This window comes from Engraulis encrasicolus, chromosome 23 (genome assembly GCF_034702125.1).
Source record: "Engraulis encrasicolus isolate BLACKSEA-1 chromosome 23, IST_EnEncr_1.0, whole genome shotgun sequence".
NCBI classification, from domain to species: Eukaryota; Metazoa; Chordata; class Actinopteri; order Clupeiformes; family Engraulidae; genus Engraulis; species Engraulis encrasicolus.
In genome coordinates this window covers 4,661,281-4,686,344 of record NC_085879.1, presented here as the reverse complement: position 1 = coordinate 4,686,344, position 25,064 = coordinate 4,661,281, and the positions used below count along the sequence as shown (strand labels likewise).

The 25,064-nt window shown below is 43.3% G+C and overlaps 2 protein-coding genes across 4 annotated transcripts; both read right to left on the bottom strand.

Annotated features, from left to right (window-relative positions):
* Nucleotides 1–6,569: 6,569 nt before the first annotated feature.
* LOC134440472 (zinc finger protein 185-like) lies at nt 6,570–12,250 on the bottom strand. Its single transcript, XM_063190562.1, has 11 exons — nt 12,066–12,250; nt 11,694–11,759; nt 11,303–11,362; nt 10,548–10,604; nt 10,309–10,359; nt 9,016–9,093; nt 8,196–8,249; nt 8,017–8,085; nt 7,792–7,851; nt 7,582–7,681; nt 6,570–7,100 (listed from the first exon to the last, which is right to left on the bottom strand). The coding sequence occupies exons 1-11, from the start codon at nt 12,164–12,166 to the stop codon at nt 7,002–7,004; spliced, it is 795 nt and encodes a 264-aa protein (XP_063046632.1). The 5' UTR covers nt 12,167–12,250; the 3' UTR covers nt 6,570–7,001.
* LOC134440470 (proteoglycan 4-like) lies at nt 12,244–24,014 on the bottom strand. 3 transcript variants are annotated; one of them, XM_063190559.1, is made up of 23 exons: nt 23,854–24,014; nt 22,299–22,342; nt 21,882–22,005; nt 21,295–21,399; nt 20,537–20,566; nt 20,388–20,447; nt 20,147–20,197; nt 19,767–19,847; nt 19,480–19,560; nt 18,831–18,887; nt 18,504–18,662; nt 17,665–17,721; nt 17,305–17,406; nt 17,137–17,196; nt 16,636–16,743; nt 16,480–16,536; nt 16,323–16,376; nt 15,893–15,949; nt 14,650–14,742; nt 13,979–14,062; nt 13,071–13,124; nt 12,494–12,544; nt 12,244–12,378 (listed from the first exon to the last, which is right to left on the bottom strand). In XM_063190559.1, the coding sequence occupies exons 2-23, from the start codon at nt 22,306–22,308 to the stop codon at nt 12,303–12,305; spliced, it is 1,611 nt and encodes a 536-aa protein (XP_063046629.1). In that variant the 5' UTR covers nt 22,309–22,342; nt 23,854–24,014; the 3' UTR covers nt 12,244–12,302. The 3 variants fall into 3 exon arrangements, with proteins under 3 accessions (XP_063046629.1, XP_063046630.1, XP_063046631.1); XM_063190560.1 differs by having other exon boundaries at nt 17,305–17,379; XM_063190561.1 differs by having other exon boundaries at nt 17,305–17,376.
* Nucleotides 24,015–25,064: the final 1,050 nt, after the last annotated feature.

Below are 25,064 nucleotides of genomic sequence, written 5' to 3'. Positions count from 1 at the left end.
TATTTTCAAAAATATTTTCCTTTTCCTCAATTACACTGGACTAGTCTAATTGGGTCTTTTGTTGGCAGCATGTGAGCTTCATGCCATGTATGATCGTTCCTTTCTTTTTTCCATACTTTGAGCTGTGTTGGCCAAACATTGGCCATAGGAGGTAAAGATATTGTGCAAGTTCCAAAGAAACCCCACAAAAACATCAGAAAGTAACTTCACTTACATTCTACCATGAAGACTCGAGAGGCAAACGAACGTTATTAACATTTATTGAACATTAGACATGATACAGGAATGCATAAAAGTTTGGCGAACAATAACACTTGATAAAATGCATGAATCAGTTTGGCGAAGGTTCCCGTCTTCGCGTTGAACTCCGGGATAGGACAGCATATCCTCCAGCGGAGATGGAGGCGGGCGTAGCCTGCCCCCTAACAGGACGGGAACCTCTGGTGACGTGGACGGAGGGTGGTGGTGGCTTCAAAATCGGCTAACTGAAAAGCAGAGATCAGAATGAGTGACAGCTATTTAAACAAACGTGAATGTGATCCATTGGCTGAGAGGTAACGATGCATGAGTGACGCGTAACGGGGGAACCCCCAATCTCGCGTTGTGATTGGTTGGCGATCCTGGGCAATGATGACGCATGTATGATCTGTCAAAAGGAAGATTTGTTGGTTGGCCTAGTAGGCTAAGTTTGACAGCCGAGAAATTCGAGTCTCCCTGGTAGAATTTACGCAAGCTCCCATTTCTACCATGAAGACTCGAGAGGCAAACGAACGTTATTAACATTTATTGAACATTAGACATGATACAGGAATGCATAAAAGTTTGGCGAACAATAACACTTGATAAAATGCATGAATCAGTTTGGCGAAGGTTCCCGTCTTCGCGTTGAACTCCGGGATAGGACAGCATATCCTCCAGCGGAGATGGAGGCGGGCGTAGCCTGCCCCAAAATAGAGATTAGAAGTGAACTCACCTACCGCTTACAAGGAGACACCATCTGAAAGACATGAAAAGTTAGTTAGATGATTGATTGATGATAGACGGAAGATGAAGGATGATAGGTGATGATGAGATGATGATAATGATAATGATGATAATGATGACAATGACAATGATGACAATGGCAATGATGACGATGATGACGATAATGATGACAATGATGAAGATGATAATGATAATGATGACAATGACGATAATGATGACAATGATGATAATGATGACGATGATAACAATGATGATGATAAAGATGATAATGATAACGATGACAATGGACAATGATTACAATGATAATAATAATAATGATGATGATGAGTGATAAGTGATAGGTGTTGGAAGACAAATGATGATAGATTAAATGAGATTATAAATGATAGGGATGTTCTAAGGCTTAAGCTTATGGGCGGTGGTCTAGCGGAGGCATGAAGCCTGTGATGATGATGGTGATGATAATGTCGGTACCTTAGGCTATGCGAGAAGACATGGCGCGGATGCGCTGAGAGCAGAGACACAGCAGAGCGTTATGATTTGATTGATAGATGCACCTTGGTCAGGAGAGCGCTGAAAACTTAGATTATGACAGTAGGTAGAGAGCCGGAATCGTGACCTAGGAGAGAGAGTAGAACATGGTGATGAATGAGTAAATGAATGGATGGATGGATGAATGAATGTAGGCTATAATATGTGGTAATATGGTATGATAGTTGACATCATAGATAAACAACCATGGCAACTAGGCTGGTTCAATGTTACAAAATATAGAGATAACAGGCTTACGGACCACTATAAAATCGATCTGATAGATGAGAGAAGGATAGAATACAGACATGACCGGGTGACCGGAGCGATAGCCCCCCAAGAGATGGAGCAAAATACCACCGTCACCAGAAATGAGAATAGAAAACATAAAGTTACAGACCAGATATAGCATGCTTCAACGACGTGATGAGGAGTGAGGCAAATGCAGGAAGCGTATGCGCCAGACGACCAACGGCCCAGCGCCTTGATCGCAGTAGGGGACAGACCCCGCTTAGCGGCCGTGGTGGCCACGCCGATTCTGAACGAGCGTGCTGTATACCTCTTGGGCGAGGAACGAGAAGAACGAAACAGAGTTAACAGAACAGAAACAGTACACTGAGCCAGATGACAAAGCGAGGAATGAGCCGAATGCAAGATGCACTGCGTCGGACCAGCGGCTGAAAGCCTGCACTATGCGGGCGTCTGCCCAGAGTGGTGAGAGAGACAGCTTTAGACAAAGCATGAGTGGCTAACATTAAAAGACGAGCACCTCGGCCAGGATAGCAGAAAGGTCAGGTTAAAACAGAGGAGAATCGGCAGACAACTGGTAATCATGACCTAAGAGAGGGAGAGAGCAGAGCTTGTAGCTGAAACGAACAATGAATGAAACACCAAGAAAAACATCTCGACCAAGAATAATAACACCATGTCAGTTATGATAAACACCTACGCGGTGTGGCGCGGTGAATGCTTGTGCAAAGCAGGCATGGACACAGGCAGTGGGGCGGATGCCCTGGTTGGTTGAGAGAAAACAACTTGCGGTAACTGCATGATTAGACTAGCAATAAAAAAGGGTGGCACCTTAGTCAGGAGAATGCAGAAAGTGCGAGCTTACGACAGAGGAGAGTTGGAGAGCCGGTTATCGAGACCTGAGAGGGACAGAGCAGAAAGCTGAAACATCACTGAATAACGGCACCAGAACAAAAACGGCATATCAAAATAGACATAAACTCCTACTCGCTACCAGTGGGTAGCTGCGATAAGTTTGTCATGCAGGATGGATGAGGATACCGATACAACCAGGTGACTGGCGTTAAAGTTGGGGCGACAGCCCAGTGCGATGCTGAGGCGATGGCCCATTGTGATGCCGAGTTGTGATGTTGAGCCGTGGTGTTGAGGTGCGACAGCCCAGGGCAATGCTGAGGTGAGCCGTTGATGCACGAGCCCTGAGGCGCCGGCCCAGGGTGATGTTGAGTCGCCGGCCCAGGGTGATGTTGAGTCGCCGGCCCAGGGTGATGTTGAGTCGCCGGCCCAGGGTGATGTAGAGTCGCCGGCCCAGGGTGATGTAGAGTCGCCGGCCCAGGGTGATGTAGAGTCGCCGGCCCAGGATGATGTAGAGTCGCCGGCCCAGGATGATGTAGAGTCGCCGGCCCAGGGTGATGTAGAGTCGCCGGCCCAGGGCGATGTAGAGTCGCCGGCCCAGGGTGATGTAGAGTCGCCGGCCCAGGATGATGTAGAGTCGCCAGCCCAGGATGATGTAGAGTCGCCGGCCCAGGATGACGTTGGGGCCGATGCCCAGTCCAGTGTCGGGGCCAGAGCCCAGTCCGTCGTCGGGGCCAGAGCCCAGTCCGTCGTCGGGGCCAGAGCCCAGTCCGTCGTCGGGGCCAGAGCCCAGTCCGTCGTTGGGGCCAGAGCCCAGTCCATCGTTGGGGCCAGAGCCCAGTCCATCTTTGGGGCCAGAGCCCAGTCCATCTTTGGGGCCAGAGCCCAGTCCGACGTTGGGGCCGATGCCCAGTCCGACATTGGGGCCGATGCCCAGTGCATGACGTAGCGTATGCCCTACGTGGAGCGGCAGGCGCACGTGTATGTGAAAGTGTACGGGAAAGCAGCAGAGACCACCATCACCAGATATGAGAAAACAAACACAATACGACACATCACAGTCCGAGCGCCCTGACGATTCCAATGAAGCCTAAGGGCACGAGTGGTGTACAGAGTGAGAGGTTAGCCCATAGATGGCTACCAATGGGATCAGAACCCTGACAGGACTCCATGGGCAGAGTTTCATGTATAATTTAAGTATGATTATTAACTGTCATCATCGATGTACTTCCCACGGATATCACTCATTTATTTACTTAAATTTGGGACAGGTGTATATGTAGCCCATTGTGATCAGAATAACTCGAAATAGACAAGGCATTGCAACCGGCTACAATGTCCCTCGATGCGACCGGGCGCAGGCCGAAAGCCCCGCGTGATCTTTAAAGGTACACTGTGCAGGAAATGGTCAAAAAGAAGAAATGCAACTATGCTGCTCGTTGAAACTGAGCTGCCTCTTGCCAAATTTGGTCTTTACATGAACATTTACCATGTAATAAACAAATTTTTCTAGTATGGTCCAAGTAAAGTTATTGTTTGGTGCTAAAAATTGCTATTTGGTAAATTCAAAATGGTGGACCATGGAGAAGATCCCCCCTTACATGTAAGAAAAGTGTAATTTTTCAGTCATAAGGAATACTTGGAATTTGATGGTGGGGTAAGTATTCATGAAAAAAGGTAATTAGTGAACTGGCAGCATGAAGTCTGGAAATAAACAACTAAAAATCTCACACAGTGTCCCTTTAACTTAATCCAGCCCTGAATGGCTTGAGGCGGGAGTGAGGAAGCAAGGTACACTTATCAATACAAACTGCAGGCAGTGCGATGACATGAGGTGATGATTGGCACGCGCGCATAAGCTTAATGTGCGATCCAGAAGTCTAGGCCTACGAACCGAAGTCATAACTCTTAAAAGTCAACGAGACCGCCACATGGGCCAGTCCATGCAAACGAAAACGTAAAAATAGGCTCGTGTTGTGGGCATAGGCTACTAAACGGAACATTGAAAATAGGCAGGTGCAAACTGATGAACGCACGACCGGAATCCACGTGAATGAAAAACTGAAGGCGGTGCTACGGCCCGTAGGCTGAGGTCCTTGCAACATCGCTCCGGAACATAGGAAGTACGTTTGTAATCAGGACAATTAAGAACGAGTGCAAGGCTCTGCAATGTCCTCCGTCCGGTGTCGTGACAGGCAGTAGCACGAAACAACACAGAAGGTAATGTGGGTTATGCATGCGGGCGAGGCGCTTCGATATATAAGTAGCCCATTTAGATCTGTATCCCCAGCAAACGTTCCAAAAAAAGCCACACCGACCGGTTCATAAATGCTCTATAATATTGGCAAGCGAATCACCAGTCCATCCGCAGCAGATGAGGCCGACGAGGACCAAGTAAATTGTGACTCGCAGTACCCATCACGCCTCCGAAAAAACAAATGTGCTGAGCAGATAAGCTGGCTAAGTGCGCGAGGCGCAACGAGAGAGCACCGCGGGCCCAGTTACTTCGAGTCCGCCCTTCCCCAGCAAATGTTCCAAAAGTCACTCCAACCAGTTCATGGAATTCTCCCAAATGACCGCAAACGAAACGTAGGCCATCAGTCAACCAGCGGCAGACGATACTGATATCCGAGACAGTGCAACAAGCCGAGTATGAGGCATAAGAGGCGACTTGCCTGGACAACAATTCCCCCGCAAAAATAGTCATTCGCTGAGATAAACGTTCCCTGGGTCCGCAGGGCAAGTGAAGGGAAAGCCGCCAGGTTACTCACGAAATACACCAGTTCGGGGAAATCCATCCACAGGCAGGCTAGTTCAAAAGCAAATCCACAGAAATCAGGGAGCGGCGTGCCAAACAAATTGATTGAAGCCTTGCGAGAAAATGATTAGGCTGTTAAAAAGCACCGATTGCGTGCCACGCGTTTGAGCGGTTGGAAATCCCATCCCAGCAACGGCAAGGTGAGGAGTTATCAAGTAACCAGGTAGAAAATAAACAGAATGTTTGATAACGAAAACGCCGGACAGCCACTTCAAAATCGGCTTAACTGAAAAGCAGAGAACAGAATGAGTGACAGCTATTTAAACAAACGTGAATGTGATCCATTGGCTGAGAGGTAACGATGCATGAGTGACGCGTAACGGGGGAACCCCCAATCTCGCGTTGTGATTGGTTGGCGATCCTGGGCAATGATGACGCATGTATGATCTGTCAAAAGGAAGATTTGTTGGTTGGCCTAGTAGGCTAAGTTTGACAGCCGAGAAATTCGAGTCTCCCTGGTAGAATTTACGCAAGCTCCCATATCTCCACAGGGCAGTTATGAACATATTGCAATATGCTGTTTAAAGAGGACTCAAAACAGAAGCATTACCACAGATGCCAAATACTCAGCAGTGGTAAAAAAAATCTGAAGGCCTAATAGAAACATTGAGATACAGAGATGATCCACATAAGTATTGAAACAACCATTGACACCCTGATTGTTCTCTACCAAGTAGTGCAAGAAAGGTAAAAAAGTAGGCTATGGAAAAAAGAAAATTGCTTGTGGCATGAAGCAGACATGCTGCCAACAAAACACAAGGCCTAACTTTTAAAACGTTTGTAGGTGCCAGGCAATAGTCTCAGTTGATGGTCTGCAACATTTCGATCTCCCTGGATCTTCATAAAACATTCTGATGATGATCGAGACGGGCGTTTCAATTGAATAAAATTTAGTTTTTGGAGTTTAGTTAACACTCTCCTTTCTTCAACACAGTGTTGTCACCATTATTCAAATGGTAGTAAATCGTATCAATTTTGTCTTAATTGTCATACTAATTAATTGTGCATACTTGTATGTGTAAAACAGCTAAGGGAAACATTTTCATCTTCATCTAAAAAAACTGAAAGAATATTTTAAGATAGGCCGTATTTAGATTACGTTTTTTTTTACGCTTTTGCATCACTCATTGAGTTCTTTCATTTTTATTGAGTTTATTTTCCAACAGTTACAACAATAGAAGTAAAAGCAAGGCACATGACAGACAATAAGAAATTCAAAACTCATGTTTTGAAGGAAGACCTTGCCACCCATGCAAGTCTTTCTCAGTTGATGTTGCAAGTCAGACGAGCACATGCTGCTACATGAATACATATATATATCGATCCTTCATTGTACCATTCAGGTTAAAGATTACTAGTGTGCAGTTAACACATTAACATTACATAGCAGAGAAGTATTAAGAGCTAATGTGCGTTCACTTCATAAAAACAAGGTTCAGTAGCCTCTGATAGTGTGGTAGGGCACTTAATTACTCCACAGAGTGGTTTGCTCACTGTGAAAATATGAACAGTAGTATTTTTTTTTATCATGCCATCTTTTAAAAATGAATTTCCAAATCATTTGCTGTTAAAGCACATTTGCGTAACAGCTGTCACAGTGCACCGTCCCGTTGTGTAAGAACATGCTGAAGAGCAAGTCTCCCATTGGCTTGCTGCATATGCCACACTGTTGAAGAAGCAGAAATAAAAGTTTAGTTTGTTATGCAAATGAACAATAATGATGTCAATTTGTTTTTCAACCAGGGCTGGCCTGGGACCAAATAATGGTCCGGGCATGTTTGGCGTAGATCAACCCCTCACACAGCCCCCCTGTTTTCTATGACATTATGATTGGCTCAGTACATCATCTATATGAGTGGTTCTCAACTTCTTTTTTGAACTAACGCCCCCTTGACCTCATCATAAGCCTGCCAACGCCCCTCCTTAGTATTAGGCTGTAGAGCCCCCATTGAGAAACTCTAGTCTATATGACAGAGTGATCAATAGGCCGCCCCATCTACATGGTGGACCGGTGTCTAAGGGCATAAAACATAACCATAAAAAAAGCAATAACATCATCGGCCCCTGAAGACCATTGGCCCATCTTGAAAATGCCCTGTATGCCAGATCACCACTCCAGCCCCGTTTTCAACTGTTTCGAAAGTTACCTTAAAACATTCTGGATGGCAGGAGATGTTGAGATGTTCAATGGTGATTTTGGCATCGCTGCCCACGAGCTCCCCACAGTATGTACACTCTGACATATCACTGAAAAAAAGAAAAAAATATTAAAGTAACACTGACTAACTGAATGAATAATTTCGTATAGTCTGTCACTGTTGCGCACAAAATTGAATGTTAACCAGCCTGTAGATTACCTGTTTTGGTACCCAGGGGTACTGTAGCTCTTTGTATAGGAAGAGTCTTTAAGCCAGTCACTGGAGAAAACAGAAAGGTTTCAAGGTGTATATTAAATTGCTCTACATAACCTTTGAAACTACAAAGACACATTACAATGTAATGCAAGATGCCCAAATCCATCATCATAAACTTTGACAGTTCGTCTAAAACTAGTTCATACAGGTATATTGGGTAAGGTTTACCTGTCTGGTCCGGATTGTTTGTTTAATTCACTTGTCTCATCCACATATTCCTTCAGCAGCACCAGTCCCCTAATGGAAGACGATGGTGTTATTTAGGATGTGATATGATGCATAGCAGGAGATGGACGCTTCACAGAATTGAAACATTTTTTTTCCCTCACGCCTTTTAGTGTACTCACTTTTTGGACTCTGAATCTGCAGTTGGGCTTTCCTCCTCAGTAGTCTCAACCGTGCTAAAGAAGGGATAAAAACAGTGATTGAATACTTCATACGTTAAGAGGAGAGTGCAAGAAGGTATACAGTAGAGATGTCAGCACAGCTGAGTTTATCAGAGGCAAATTCCATTTTTGGCTTCTTCGCCATAGAATTTAATTGGCTCTGATGGTATAATGTTTTGAAAGACAAAAACATACACACACACACACACACACACACACACACACACACACACACACACACACGTGTGTGGTCAGCCTCAGGTGATTGGCCAAAATATGTGACCCAGTGGGAAATTATTGTCAATTTTATTTTAATGTAATCCCATATGGAGAAGAAAAAACCTATGCTGATCTTAAAATTTGGCAATTGCCATGAACGAGACACACAGTATGACAACCAAACACATCAATAACACCCTTTTTGCCTACTTTATCATCCTTAACCTACATTTGGTGTGTCTCCTTGGGAAAAGGGAAGATACCATGTGGCCAAGTTTGGTTGCAATATATCAAAACATTACCAAGATATGAGTGTAATTGGTCAAACGATTACAAAACTCATTAATTGTGCTTTGTAGGTAGGTGAGTAACTATGGACAAGAGATTGTAGATGATTGAATAAGGTCAACACACTTGCACCCACTCTCTTGTTATCAGCACAAATTGACAAGAAAACAGAACACCCTAAACATAAAGAAATCAGCTGTAGAACATCTCTAAACACGAACAGATGTCTTTAGAGTTGCAGTTGTCTTGTAGAGGTGCAGTGGTTCCCCCATACCTCTCCTTAGTTGTGCTGGTGGTGGTGTACACAGTGGGGGACGTCCATCTGTCCCATGGGGAGTCGTCATCTTTAGTCCTGAACATATTTCATAAATCAACATTAATGCCCAACAAGTCACATAATACTGTATTTTGTCTACTGTTATGACCTCTGCCAAGGAGGTTATGTTTTAGGTTGCATTGGTTTGTCTGTCTGTTTGTCTGTCTGTTTTTTGGTCTGTCAGCAGGATAACTGAAAAAAAGCTATGAACGGATTTGTTTGAAACTTTGTGGAGTTGTTGGAAATGACAAAAGGAACAAGTGATTTTGGTCGATCCGGATCCAGGATTTTTAAAAAAGATTTTTCACCATTGCAGGACAGGGCGAATTTTGACATTCTAGTTCCAAACTCCACAAAAAGAAGGCAGAAAGACTTCAGAAAAATAGTGTGTAACATAGTCAAATGTTCTATCTAAATGTTCAACTTCCATGGCGGAGGTCTGCAATCCCTGGGTGCATTTCTAGTTATTTATTGATGCATCAAAGAAAAGTGAAAGCGTGAAATAAAATGAAAGCTAGAAACTAGTAAGTTGATCTTTTCTACCAGCCAAATTGAAATTTCACCAGCATTTGGCCCATTGACAGTAAATAGAATGGACGCCAAATCAACGCTATTTGCCATTCAACGCTTTGAAGCCAGATTTGGGAACATTCCAACTTACATTCCACCTTAGCAACGCCAAACGCAGGTGCTGATTGGACAACAACAAGACTTCTAACGGTCAATCAAACCATGTTCTGATGCTCATTGGTCAATTTAACTTTTAATATCTCTCTAAAACAAAACATCACCACAAAAAATCACCACCCTGGTAAGTTGGAGAGCAAGGGGACCTACTAGTTGAGCGAAAAATTATCCCCCTGGAGTGGCATTTAAGGGAGATACAGGGTTTTATGTCTCTCATAGGAATGAATGGGATTTGGCCATCTTTTGGTCTTTTTGGGTCCAACCTTGGCTCCAACTTGGCTTCAACAATGAAATAGAATTTTGGCCTCCATTCTATTTACTCTCAATGATTTGGCCGGATGGCTGGTGTTCATTTAGAGTCCTGCCCCCTGATGAAATTGAAGGTATCCCCAAAGTCCCAAGACTTAAATAAGTGGGCCAAAGCATTTTCCTAGTGACCCAACCATTGTCTGAATCTATCCGCACTGACCCGCATTGATATGAAATTTGAGAATAAAATGATGCATTGATTTCAGTTTCTTCATGGAATCCATTTTAAGTCCTCGAGATATCCATAATACTCACGTTCTCTCAAATCTGACAGTCCTCTTCTCATCAGTATCTTCTAGCTCCTGGCTGTAAACACACACATACACACACACACACACACACACACACACACACACACACACACACACAGACAGTTTCACAACCCAAAGTATTTACATACTTCCTACATTCTATGCAGCATGTCTGTGTGTTGTGTGTGTGACATCAAAAGATATTCACAATTGTATTTTAGCCAGATGTTTTGTTATGTTTACCTTTTGGGCTCCGTTTTGAAAATTGTGAGGTCATCTGTCAAAGGATCTAAAGTGTCACTGATGGAGACAAAAAAAAGCGAACTTGTTGAAACACAGTGCACTTATAAGCCCTGTAACATTGTAATGCACTGTGTGCACTGTATGCAACAATCACGTTAGATTTAGCTCACACTTTTATCCTACATTAAAAACTGATAACAGACCAGGAATAACTTTGTCATCACAGGTGTGTCTTATTGTAGTGCAATAACAAGTTTACATATGTTTTATAAGCTATTTACACACATACAGTATATGGATGTTTTTGAAAACTCATCGCTTTGGCCTCTCATTTACACGTAAACAGTGTTTTAGAATCCACCTTTTAAAACTCCTTTTATACACCTTTATACACCACTCCTTTTTTACACCTTTTATCCACAGGTCGTCTTTACACGTAAACAGATGTTTTAAAAATTCACCTTTAAAAATATCCACATATGTGTAAACAGCACCTTAGCCTTCTATTAATTTGACAAATGTTACGCATGCTGTCTTGCGTTGACAATACTGACTGTAGAAATCCACTCAGACCACTTGATGTCTCACTTGAAGGGCACCCCACGCTGGCTACATTCAAGAAGCCCCTTAAATCCCATCTATTCACCGAGGCATATGACCTCTGACCACCCTCCCCTTTCCCCCAGCCCATACAACCCCCTTGTAAAGTGACCTTGGGTGCCATAAAAGGCACTATTATGACAAGTCAGACCTACCTTTTGGGACTGTCCTCAGTTGGAGTGTCAAAGCGTTCCCATGACCTGTTGGAGATGAGCCTGTGGGTGAAAAAAAGGATAGAATACAATCATATACCATGCTGGGACTGTCACATAAACAGTGTGTGTAACAGGAGTGAAAGGAATGCTCTGTCTGATGTTAGTCAAGTCAAGTCAAGTTGGATTTATTGTCAATTTCTTTACATGCACTGGTCATACAAAGAATTTGAAATTACGTTTCTTGCTTTCCCATGCAGACATAGACTAATCTAGGTAAGGACATAGACAGTATAGACATAGACAGTACTCATACATGGACATAAGACAGTATGGACATAGACAGTGCTCATACAGACATTTAAAGTGCAAGTGCAAGATGTTGTTGATGTACCGTGTTCTGTCTGTGTCAATGGGGATGACGTCGTCCGCTAGGCTCAGTAGTGCATCCGATGGCATGCTGTCGTTTGGGAAAATAGGACATGGTCATTTAACGGATCAGAGGCCTCGTTTACATGAGACATTTAATTCACAATGAACTCAATTTAATTCTGAATAAAACTTCAATCCGCTGTGAAAACATCATGTAAGCACTTCACAATTAGGAACTGAATGAAAGTGCAATGTAAACTCGATGGAACCATTTCATTTATAATCATTAATTCTGAATGAAAAACATAATGTAACCGTGTTCTACCATGTGTTACTGTATATTAATATGAGAAGATTGTAAAGATAACATGCAGTGGTGCTACGTCTGTCTCACCTGTCATCCGGGCTGCCGAAGTCTGATGGAGTCAACACTGGGCGGATGGGATCTGTAGAACTGTGTACAGTAAAGGGGACTTTATGAAGGTGCTGTTTCATTAGCTACAGATGGGGTATTGTTAAAACAGTACTGTCTGCAATAATGGACATGACAATGCCAGTTTCAATACATCTGAGTTGCGTTGAATGTAGACCAATGTAGACCAATGTAGCATGTCTGTGGCGTTTTGTTTTGTTATACAGCTAAGAGAAAAAATATGAGGTCTAACCTGTCGTCACGGGCCCAGAGAGGATCAAAAAGCTCCACGGGACTAGAATTGAGATTAAAATTACAATTATATTTACGGTCACAACAACTATCAGAAGAATATTTGAAAGAAATGTGATGAGTATATAAACACGGATTGTGTGTCCTGTCATATTTACCTCTTAAGTGCAGTGGACTCTGTTGAAGTGGGATCAATTGGATCGCTGGAGCTAAATACACAAACATTGTTTCATTTAATTCTTTTCAGACGTTGGATCACAGATATATTTAAGGCCAGTATGTTACTGGGCAAGGCCCTGCAATATTATGTCAAGTTGGCTGTTATTTATACAGAGCAGTACATAGTGCTTTCAGCTCTATTCCTCTTTCTTCACCTGTGTGACATTTTCATGCTTGAATCTTTGATAATACATTCTAGCCTTGTAAATGGGATGTGTTATATGTTTATTTCTTTGTTGTTTTGCGTGAATCATATATTGGGCCATTTGACGTGAAATCAGACACTTTGCGTCCTGACAGACCCGTATTTTCATTCAAATTAGTGTGCCTTTTCAGTGGCAAGTTGTATTAAAATCTCGGTCAATCGGGCCCCAAAGTGCCTGATTTCATGTGAAATGACACTATTGAGGAATGTAAGACTACTTGCATTCATGATCATAGCCCATACATTACTTTAAAGCTGTATACGTACAAACGATACCAACCAACATTTATTGGGTATTGATGTGTCCTTACCTCTCAAAGTCGACCAGTGGCTCCTCTTTCTCATATGTCACTTTTGTGCTTATTCTGTAGTAAGATAGAGGGTAAGAGTAAAGATATAATATTAAGTATGCCGTTAATACATTGAGATAAAAAAAAGGAAAAACAATAATCTCTCAGAGACTGTTAGACATTACCGTTCAAAACAAGTACTTTCAGTTTCTAGCGGCAAAGAAGCCAAGGTCAGAAATATAGTCAGAAACATTCAGACAACAAGAATGCATCCAGTATCATACTGCATGGCTGATTCACATTATGAGGACAACATTATCTTTGTTTCTTTTGTCTGTATGTTACCATCAGATATGTGGACTTGAGACTTGTGACTTGGACATGAGTGAGACATGAGTCACAAAGGACTTGTCTTGAGAATCGCCTTGGTAATATTAGGAATGACTTGTGACTTGACTCGGACTTGTACGCCATTTGACTTGAGACTTTGACCGTTTTAGCTTGTAATGACTTGCAATGACATGTCAAGTCTAGATTTATTCCATTTTCTGCATTTTTATGTGAAAATATTACATGGAAAAAATGAAACCAGTACCAAAGGGCCTACTATTTTTTAGAATGTGGCTGGCAAAGGGGGGCATGCATAGCAGTGTGGAGAGGTAATGAATTTATGACCAAAAGTAGCCATCAAGTTTGTGCATAGAATACATGGATACTTGTGAGTTGAATTTGAACTTGACTTGATTGGAAGGACTTGAGACTTACTTGTCACTTGCAAATTAGTGACGTGGTTCCATCTCTGATGGTGACATTATCTTTGTTTCTTATTTTCTGTGTGTTACCATGTTGTCAACATAAAGACAAAAGAAACAAAGATAATGCTGTCATTATTACAATAGTCCTATACAGTCAACTCCCAAAAGTCTCACCTCGTCAAACTCGTGTCAATTGGGATGACGTCATCAGCCAGCAGGTCGATCGCTCCAGTAGTCTTCACTGGCTGGGCAGGAGAGCTGTGGGGAGGGGGGAGATGTCATTATACTGACGTTATTATACTGACATTTGTCCTGGTAGCAGGGACCAAAGTCACATAGACACAAAAAGGAAAACATTCAAATTCAACATTTGTTGCTTGCTACCTCTTTTTTATTATTAAAAAATGTGTCCTTTCGAAAGGAGAGAGAGCCACAAAGGCCTGGTTGAAGCCAACATTTGTTCTTTTTGTGATTATGTTTTCATTGTCCCATGGCCTCTAAGTGTCAGCAAGTGCCAAAAAGTGATGGCCTTGTGCTGTGACATTTACTCCTCCTCCTGACTATCTCTGCGCAGCCAGCATCTCTGCACAATCAGTGCATATTGGTCATTAAACACTATGGCCAGAGAAACAGTGAGTGGGATTGTTGAATAGTTTGTCCTGTTCTGTCTATTGACCAATGTCTATTTGTAGAGGTCTGGGTAAATGTGTCATGTAAATGTGTCAGACTTTGTAAATGTGTTATACTTTGTGTTGTGACTAGGTGGTGTTTCATCGCTTCCTGAACAACATTTCCACATGGGGATAATAACGTTTCCAAGTAACTAAATATGTGAAAGCTCCTACTCTTCTGGGCCGGAGAGCAGGTCTTGACTCCACGAGGGCGGACTGCTGGGTTGGGGCTCCTCCTCTGTCTCGTCATCTGGCTTCACCTCTCCACTGCACACACAGGAGGAATAATAGAAGTCAGTCAAGTATGCAGAACAGGGGTGGGAAACCCAAAGCCTGAGGGCCAGTAACAGCCCCTGAAGCCATCTTACCAGGCCCCGATATCATTTTAATGTTACGCAGCTTCACATGAACTATGACATGTTTTGGAAAGCAATCTTAGACAATTACATTTGTTAAATGTTCAGGGGACCTAGAGAAGGTGGGATTTGTTGTAAAGGTGGCCACCTTCAATATAGGCCTAAAGTTCAGGGGTTAATCCTGGTTTGTGTTCATTGGACGGCCCTTGGAGGACTTAATACAATTTGAAGTGGCTCCTCGAAAGAAGAAATTTCTCAAACCCTGATGTGGAATCTAAGGCTGTAGCCCCTTAATGCGCGCCGTACCTCCAGTGGCACGGTGTAATAGTCATTGAAATGTAACTACCATAGCACTACAATACTATGGCACAGCACAGGCCCTTTAGTAATGCACCATGACTTGGTCATTACCATACTGGTAACAACAAATGTATAAAGCCGCGTCTTAAGGGGTTTTAAAGGCTGGCAAACGTGATTGATGTTAGGTCATGTGTAATGACAGAGGAATGCTTGTGGGTTGGGTAGGGCGAGGTACAGTAGTGCCACCACGTGGACAGGAGAACAAATAACATCTCATTTTAGACTAGACCCGTCTATGGTGGACAGAAATGGCCTAAAATGATAAATGATCTATTCAGACCAAGCACGGCTCAAATGGAAAGCGGCGTAACCAAAAGGCATCAATCCTGTATGAAGTGCAATAACGGCCTCTGGTGCAATTGTGTGTTTGTTTTTTTGTTTTTTTTCTCCCTTGCAAGGAACTCCGTTACCCAGGCTATCCAACTCTTACAAAGCAGTACAGTACAGTAAGCAAAGTTTATCTAAAGTGACTTACGGCTGTTTAGGTACCGGGTATTGGTGACAGACTACAGTCCCTGGAGGAGCAATGTGGGCTTAGGTGCCTCGCTCAAGGACACTGGGACACATATTAGATGGATAGTGATTGGCCTCTTGCACATAGGTGTGAGAGCATGAGAGAATGAACCACGAGGTTTTGGGCAGCGGAAACCCATGCTAGTATTGAAAAAGAGAGACAGAAACAAGTGACTGTTACACCCCACCTCTTTCCAAGAGCAGCCAGGTCATCGTCGTGAAGGTCATCGCTTGGCTCATCAATGCTTCAAAAAAAAAGGAAAAAAAAGCAATCTTTCATGAAATGCTATGGGTATGGAAATGTCTAATAATCAGAAATGTAGAAAGATGATTTCTACACACTAAATCTTGCACTGTCCACCCATCACTATTCTGAATACATATGGTCCCACTCAATTTTAGTGTTACATTTTAACTTTGAGTGTTGAATAAACAATCTGAGGCAGGGCATGCTCTACAGTGTTAAATAATACAACCTCGGAGTATTGATTCAACACTCAAAGAGTTGAATTTAACACTATATCAAGTGGGACCATAAAGGCTCGAAAGAGTTTAACACTGCAAAATGTACTATGAATGACATACAAAATTTGGCGTTGTTTAACCATAAACACATACTTGGACTCCACCGTTGGCGTCTCCTCAAACAATGCTGTGCTTGCATATGTCGTGCTGTGTAGACAAAACCGTGGGCAAAAGAAACAACAATGACAATCTTATCTCTTGATCTTCATGCTGAGTGCTTTCTTTAGGGGTGTGTGTGTGTCATGGTTACCTTTTAGGCTCCGTTTTGAAAACCGTGAGGGTGTCTGACAAGGTGTCTAGAGTGCCACTGTTGGAGACAGACAAAAAGAAACATTATTGTTAAAAGACAATGCACTGACTATGGCACGGCCCTAAAAGCATCTGAACGTGCTGTTCTCACACCAACCTGTCTTCAGAAGAGGGCTCTGGGGCGCTGACTTTGGGTGTAGCCTCTGGGATGATGATAGGGATGGTCTCAACTGGGCTACTGGGTTCATCCTCAATCACTTCCACACTGATAGTATACACACACACACACACACACACACACACACACACACACACACACACACACACACACACACGGTTTCAAAACCTAAAGTACTTGCTAGGCCTCTGCTATTCAAGGTTTGATGATGTCATGATAACACTTGCTAATTTTCTTCTTAGAGCAGGCGTCACTCTTAATTATTTAAACCTCTGAGGGTGCTGGCCCAAATATTAAATTCAATGTTTCAAAAAGGAGGCCGCACCTTGCATAGCAGTGTTTTTTATTGCACAAACGCGTTTCGGCGTGTTCACACTGAACACACTGGCACACTGAAGAAGGCACATGCCGAAACACGTTTGTGCAATAAAAAACAATGATAACACTTGCCTTTTTTAGTAGTAGTAATGTTACGCTTACCTTTTAGGCTCAGATTTGAAAACTGTTAGAGTGTCTGACAAAGCATCTAGAATGCCAGGGCTGGAGAAAGAGAAATGAAAACACAGTTGTTAAAACCCAATACACTTACAACGGGCAATTCCCTCCCAATCCATTGCAATCCACTGAATGCACTGCTCTCACACCAACCTCTCTTCAGACTTCGGGACGCTGGCTTGGGGTGCAATCTCCGGGGTGACGATAGGGATGGTCTTAACTGGGCTGCTGTGTTTGTCCTCAATCACTTCCACACTGATGGTACACACACACACACACACACACACACACACACACACACACACACACACACACACACACACACACACACACACACACACACACACACACACACACACACACACACACACACACACACACACACACACACACTTAGTTTTACAACCTTTTCATACGTACTTACTACACTCTATGCAGTATATCTTATGTGTGCACGTGTGACATTTGAATGTATTCAAAAGTGTATTTTAGCCATGTGTGTGTTATGCTTACCTTTTGGGATCTGTTTTGAAAACTGTGAGGGTGTCTGACAAGCCATCTAAAGTGTCACTGCCGGAGACAGAAAAAATTAATGCAAATCTGTTAAAACACATCACAATCACATGGCAAAGCCCTGCAGCATTACAATGCACTGCATGTGGGCCCCTACTGTATGCAACAATCACACTAGATTTAGCTGGCACTTTTATCCAAAGTGACTAATGCTTTTTACAGGGTATTGGTAACATCTGGAGGCTTATGGCTGCTAATTCCACAAGCACACGCACCTACGTGCACACACACACAGACACACACACACACACATTCCTACACAGATACCATGTAAAGCATCCTTGGGTGTTTTGAAATGCGCTATATAAAATGAAAGCATTATTATTATAGTTATTATTGACAGACTCTGAAGCAACATGGGGTTAGGGACCTCAAGGACACATCCGATGGATCAAGGTCTACGGAGGCCACTCAATATTTCCAACAGCGAGGTTGGGATTCAGACCTGAAACCCTCTGATCTAAAGAGCACCTCCTTAGCCATTAGGCGGCAGCTTCCTCACAGGGCTGTCAGCCAGCCTTCTAACTACATTAGATTAGTGTAACGGATGCCAGCCGTTACACTAAACCTCCCTCCCGAAGTAAACCTCCCTCCCGAAGTCTCATACAGTATTGGTAGCGCTAAGCAATCGGTCTGGACCTTTATCTCAGCGGTATCTCGCTATGCCTCCCATGGCCGAACTGGAGCGATGACTGGCAGGTGGCGGGTTTGAGCCCTGAGTGGCAAACGAGCACAGATCACCTCAGTTCCATTAGAGCTGCCTTGCCCATGTCTCTCACCTGGCTGGTGCTGGGGGTCGCTGTTGTTCTGGGGCCGGTGTAACAGCAGCAGGGGCAGTGACACGGGCAGCAGGGGTTGGGGTCGGGGCAGGAGGCGTGAAAATGGGTTCCTTTGGAGTCGCAGCAGGCGTAGTGTCCTCGTCATCACTGATCACCACCCTGCAAAGTGTTCAGGGCATACTGTGGTCATTTAGGCTCACACTGAATAAGATAGCAATATACTGTAATACTATGGAGCAGATAGAACACTGCATGCTGACACAACACACACGCACGCACGCACACGCACGCACGAACGCACGCACGCACGCACATTCCACTTCTTACCTTTTAGCCACAAATGTTATGGCAGGCTCTGTAGGTTCTTCCAGGTTGCTGGTGGATCTGAGAATGTATTGAAGCAATGTATATTTTCAGGAAATGGTTGGCAAAAAAAAATCACCCGTCACTGTCACCTGTGGTCCTGGAAAATTGTACCTCTCTTATAAGAATAAAGATGGCCGAGCACTAGATGTACCCGAGGTCACTATTTAGTCTGAGCATATGTCTGTATAGCACATGCGTGGCACTGTGCAGTCTATATGTAATATACACAGGGTGCGATTTGTCTGAAAACCAGAAGGGGGGATATGCTTCAGATTTTAAGCAATATCAATGGAATTACATTGAACTGTAATACAATTGTGTAGAAAAAGTGGGGATATCAAGACCAGAAGGGGGGACAATCCTCCCCATCCCCCCCTACAAATTGCACCCTGCATATACATCAATGATATGTAACAATCTGTCTGAAAGTGTAATCCATGTAAGAGCAGGTACGTAAGTAAGGTGCGAAGACGAACATTGTTAAAACACTTCACTCTTTATAAAATGTCATTATTGTATCATATCACGTATTATTATATTTTTAAAACATCTGTGTACAAATGCAATACAGGACACAATACGTATGTGTGTGTACTTGTGTGAAACTCACTCGTATTTTTTGGCAGCAGAGAGGACAAATGAGCGCTGCCGCGCAGCTGAAGATTTGAGAACATTGCTGGCAGCCTCCGTCCTGAAATTAAAGCAGAACTTTCCTGGTCAACCACTTCAAGTAATGAAAAAAATGTCTTACATAAATGTTCTTACATTTTACAACATTGCCCCCTAAAAGTTATTAAAATGTCAACAAGATTTCTGCATTAGTGTGTTAATGTTCCAGATGCTTTATATACGGATACTGTACATGTGTACAGTACATTATAATATACATTATATTACCGTTTCTCCACCTCCTCTGGTGAGAGTTGGGGTTCGGACTGAACGGGGGCGTCTGTGCTGCTTCTCACTGTATGAGGGGCTCTGAAAATAGTTACAATAAACAGGATAAGCAGTCTGGGATAATCACATATCAGTAGGAATGAGTTATGGTACACTTAACATACTCATGTTTTCTGCCAAAATGTATAACAATGTGTCTCAAATTATTTTATTTGCCCTTTAAACCTAGCTCATGTTCTTGACATCTTGTCATGTGGTTTTCAATTCCATGCCAAACAGTTCATAATACTACACTTTTAAGAGGTTTATCAGTTGCTTAGCATCGTCTCTGGATAGCGTGTGTGACTTGTGATGGTATTCTGACAATTAAGCACACTCACATTCTCTTGTATCCCTCAGAGGGTTTCTTGGTAAAGGTGGTAGTTGGAGCACTATGAGATGGAAAAAAAGAAAATATAGAAGTTATTGCAGAAGTTATTTGAAATTATAACTATTCATAGTTTGATACAGATACAGCTTTAGTTCTGTTATTATTACACATAAAGAAAATATTTGATAAGATTATCTTGTGTGGGACTGGCATGGTTGGTTAAGCAGCAATGATATGGTTGTTATTCTTACCTGTAACCATTGGTTGGCTTTGTGGAAGATGGTTTGTCATCTGTCTTTTTGAAAACCCCTCTGTCAAAAGAGATCACAATTATTATGAAGTCACTCTTCCCTCAGTCAGTTACCATTAACTTGATGTCCAGAAATGGACTTGGGCTTACCTGATTAGATATCCTGACTGGGGTTTTGCACTGTGGGAATCAAACAAACGCTGCATTAAGGGTGTCGAGGGACAAAGACGTTCAATTATGGGAACACTAGTGGTGTGGATCGGCACTGCCCTCACGATCCGATTCGATCACGCTTCGGGAGGTAGTAGATCCGATTCGATTCGATTCTATTAGATCCAATCCGATCCAATCCGATTCAATTCTACAATGCATTGCAATGCATTACATTTCTACTGAACGCAAAGCAAATGTTTATTCAGCCATGAGGCAATACAAGTAGTCAGATACTGATACTGTTTTCTGTATCAGTCTTGCAATGTTTTGAAGTGCTTTTATTTAATTTAACATTCATTTGCTCCCGAAATATCCATGGAAGTAATTGAAACTTAAAAAAAATTCCGGATCGATTCTGGAACTTGCCGGATCGATTCTGGATCGTCCATGCCCCGCATCGATTCGGATCGCCGAATCGATCATTGTTGACACCACTAGGGAACACTATGATACATTACATCACATTATTACATTGCATTCGGCAGACGCTTTATAACCAACGCGACTTTCAAAAGAGGACATAATCATACCCAACATCTCTAGCAAATAAAAAGTGCATAACTATACTATGTCACACCAAGACAACCTGAATATCACAATATTGTACATATTACATATTTGCATATGGAATATTTAATGTTAAAGCATTCTTTTGTATTAAAGTCTGTGTACTTCACGCATGGAAGGACATGTACCTTTGTGCTGGCGTGTTGGAAACAGGGGATTTGGTTACTGGGGAGGTGGCTGGGCTGGTTTCTGTTGGGGCTCCGTTCAGGCGGTTGGCCCGGACCTCAGCCATCCTGCAGGTGATGGTCACAACAAGAGGGATCAAACCAATGGCAAGGCACCATACATGTTTACTTCTGTGAGCCATATACCGTGTCAGGCATACACACTTTCTTTTTTGTTTCATATGTATGTTTGTTCTTTGTAGAGTGTATACATGAACGCTGATAGGGTATGAATACTGATTCATGATCGCTACACATCAGGTTTTCTTTGTTCTCACCAAAGAATCAGAGTAGGACCAACCAGGGTTGTTGACAGCTTTGGGTGGGCCAACGACAAAGTCATCTGAAACGGCCCACCCACCCAATACATACAATGTAATGAGAAACCAATTCTGGGCCCCCTCTGTTCCTGGGCCCGGGGCAACTGCCATACCACCCCCCACCCCCACCCCCTGTCAGCTTCCCTGGGACCAACAATATGATTGCTACATTTGCCTCTCTGTGTTGAATGACTGCTGGAAAACTGCGATGAGGCTTTTCCTGGTTCTCACCATGGCTTCTCCTCCTCCTCCTTCTGCTCTTTCTCGGCCTCCTGCCGCCTCTGGATCCAGCTGTTGTCCCCTTTTATTGCCGTTCGGACTTTAGTCGTCTTAAAAACTGACGCCTTGTCACCTTCTAAAATAAAAGACCATCATGCATGTCAAGGCAGCTTCAGCAAAGACCATCTCTGTATAGCACAGTATAACATACAGCCGTTATCCATCGCTGTAAAACACACTGCTCTTTCAAAAGCCTACTCAAGGAAACAGGTGATGCTATCAGACATGCAAATCTGCTGCAGTGGACAGTGAGCTGCCCGATGAAACGCAATCACGGAGCATTTCAGATAAAAAGAACAATGCAGCAGTATTGATGACATTGTTTCAAATTAAAAGATTTTACCTGCTGTATTCTTATTGTAAGCTTACCTTTTGACATGATTGATTATGTTCCTTTCCTTCTGTAGTGTCACCTTTGTAGAAGAGTAAAATGTGGGGTGTGAATTCAGTTGAATGTTTATTAACAATATTAAACAGTGATTTAGGCTAGAGTCAAGTGTCACAACCTGGTTCAAAGCCATGACACAGGAGACAGGCAAGAGGGTGAAGTTTAACATATTTTATTTTTAAACCCCAACTCAAACCCCCAGACAGACAGGGACAGAAAGGGAGAGCAGGACCGCCTCAGACAAACCTATAACCCACTGCAACAAGTCAAGTCAGACTTATTTGTAAAGCACTTTAAATTACAAGGGCAAGCTGACCAAAGTGCTGGACAATTAGGTAAAGGGGGCTTGAGTACCCCATAAAACACAAAGACAAACATGACTTGAGGACAACTAGATTACACACAGGAAGACCCGATAACAAAGAAACAATAATACTCATCATGTGGTAAAAGGTGCCAAGGCATGACAATGGGATTCGAGTAATAAATAACTAAGAATACGTGATAAAAGCCCACAGTTAATACATAGGTGAAGCTCAGGGAAATTAATCAGTACATTAAACTCATCATTCCATGTACTGTCAACTGACTCACAGTAAACTCACCTCAATCGGAGGGAGCAACACTGCGTGTGCCCTGCATTCCACATACTCATCACTTAGCCATGTGGAAAGGCCTGTCCTACCACTTTCTACAAAATGCGCACTAACACAACAGTCTCACCCACACATCAATTTCTCAAAGTCATTTTCAACCAGAGTTAAAGAGTAACCACTGGGCGAGCTTACTCTTACCGAGCCATTGTACAGTGGAGAGGACCATTTATCAGGAGATAACAGCTAACCAACTAAGATAAGTGGAATGGTGTGTTTTTAGGTCTCTCTGATACTGATCCGAGACGACAAATCAGGACAGCCTCTCAAAATTGTTTCACATTATCGGAAGGCAAGAGATATGACAACCTTCCATCCGAACCACAACAGGATATTGTACAGTACAGTTACTTCTACCACACATAAGGGGAAACATCAGGATACACTTATGCAAAGCATTGAACTGCAGCCAATTGATTATACAAATCTCTTCCAACACAGGAAATTCTTTGCCCTTTTTTCCACAGCAAGTCTAAGGCCCCCACGACTCTGTGTCAGTCAGAGAGAGCACAGAGAGAGATGAAACTTATCACTCATAAACGACACCAACAAAAGAGAAAGAGCTAGAGTGTGGCTGTGTGTGTGTGAGAGAAAGCAAACATACAGTCTTTACACAGGGTGTGCAAAACGGGAAAAGTTGAAACAGGGAACAGAGCAGATTGCCAGCTACCAGGGCTTAATGTTTACCACACCATGCCAGAAAAAAAAACTCCCCAGAAAACTGTCACCGATTTCAAGTTTACACAACCAGTTTCCATGTGTCAAACTCAGAAGCACTCCATTGAAGCATACCCATGTAACAGGGAACTACATTTAACCTTCTTTAGATGTAACCCAGAAAACATGGCTCTTTCATAAGACAAGTTAAGGCAATATCTCCTACCTGTGCTCAAAGTCCTGAACAACACAACACCTCGCTGGTTCCTGACGCTCTTTAACAGCCAACTGATGGGCGCAGCACAGATAATGACGCTAGTATAAGGACTCGCTGCTGCGCTGTCACAGCCGGACGGAAACTAGTCAGTCTCCACCCGCTGACAGGTGTCTCCCTGCCCCTAAGCGAACAGGTCCGGGCGTTGGCACCACAAGACAAGCCCAGCCTGTCAGGGAGGCCTGGCTACCTGGGGTGGGAGTGGACGTGTGGATGCATGTGTGTGTGTGTGCGTAGTGTGTGTGTGTGTGTGCGTAGTGTGTATGTGTGTGTGTGCGCGTAGTGTGTGTGTGTGTGTGCGTAGTGTGTGTGTGTGTGTGTGTGTGTGTGTGTGTGTGTGTGTGTGTGTGTGTGTGTGTGTGTGTGTGTGTGTGTGTGTGTGTGTGTGTGTGTGTGTGTGTGTGTGTGTGCACATTGAGATATGGTCTGGAGGTTTCTGTTTACCTGTTGGCCGATTGTTTCAGCATGAAAGCACATTGGCCCAAATATAGCTGACAGGTGAGAGACACTAATGAGACACAAACAGCCTCTGGAGGTCTCTCTTGGGTAGTCCTCTCTGTCCTCCCACGCAGCTCACTACGCCGACTGCAACACAGGGACTAACAAGCAGATTATTTGTCAGCTTTTTTTCCTTAATTGACCACATGCACAGACAACATTTACTTGACTAGGCAGCAGTGAGCAGCATCTGTGCCACATGGTTTTGATGCAGCATTGCAGAGAGAGGGAGAGAGAGAGAGAGAGAGAGAGAGAGAGAGAGAGAGAGAGAGAGAGAGAGAGAGAGAGAGAGAGAGAGAGAGAGAGAGAGAGAGAAGGAAGAGCTGATATTAAAAACAAGGGGGGCAGAAGTCTCTTTCCTGAACAACAGCTTTTGATGTCTTTTGTTTTCACTGTCTGCACAGTCTTGAGAGGCATGGACGGAACACAATGTGCAACGTCTTTCCAAAAAACTTTGACTACCCATCCTCCTCCTCCTCCATACCCCATACACATCCACCACCCCCACCCCCACCCCTTCAGTGCCCACTCCTGAAGGGCTAAGAAAGCAACGCCCTTCCCCGTCTCACCCCACTGGCAACAAAAAACAATCACAACAGGCATACCTCGCATACATTCAACACGCAAGTGGCTTTTGACAAAAGCAGGGTGGAGAAAGCGCTGTT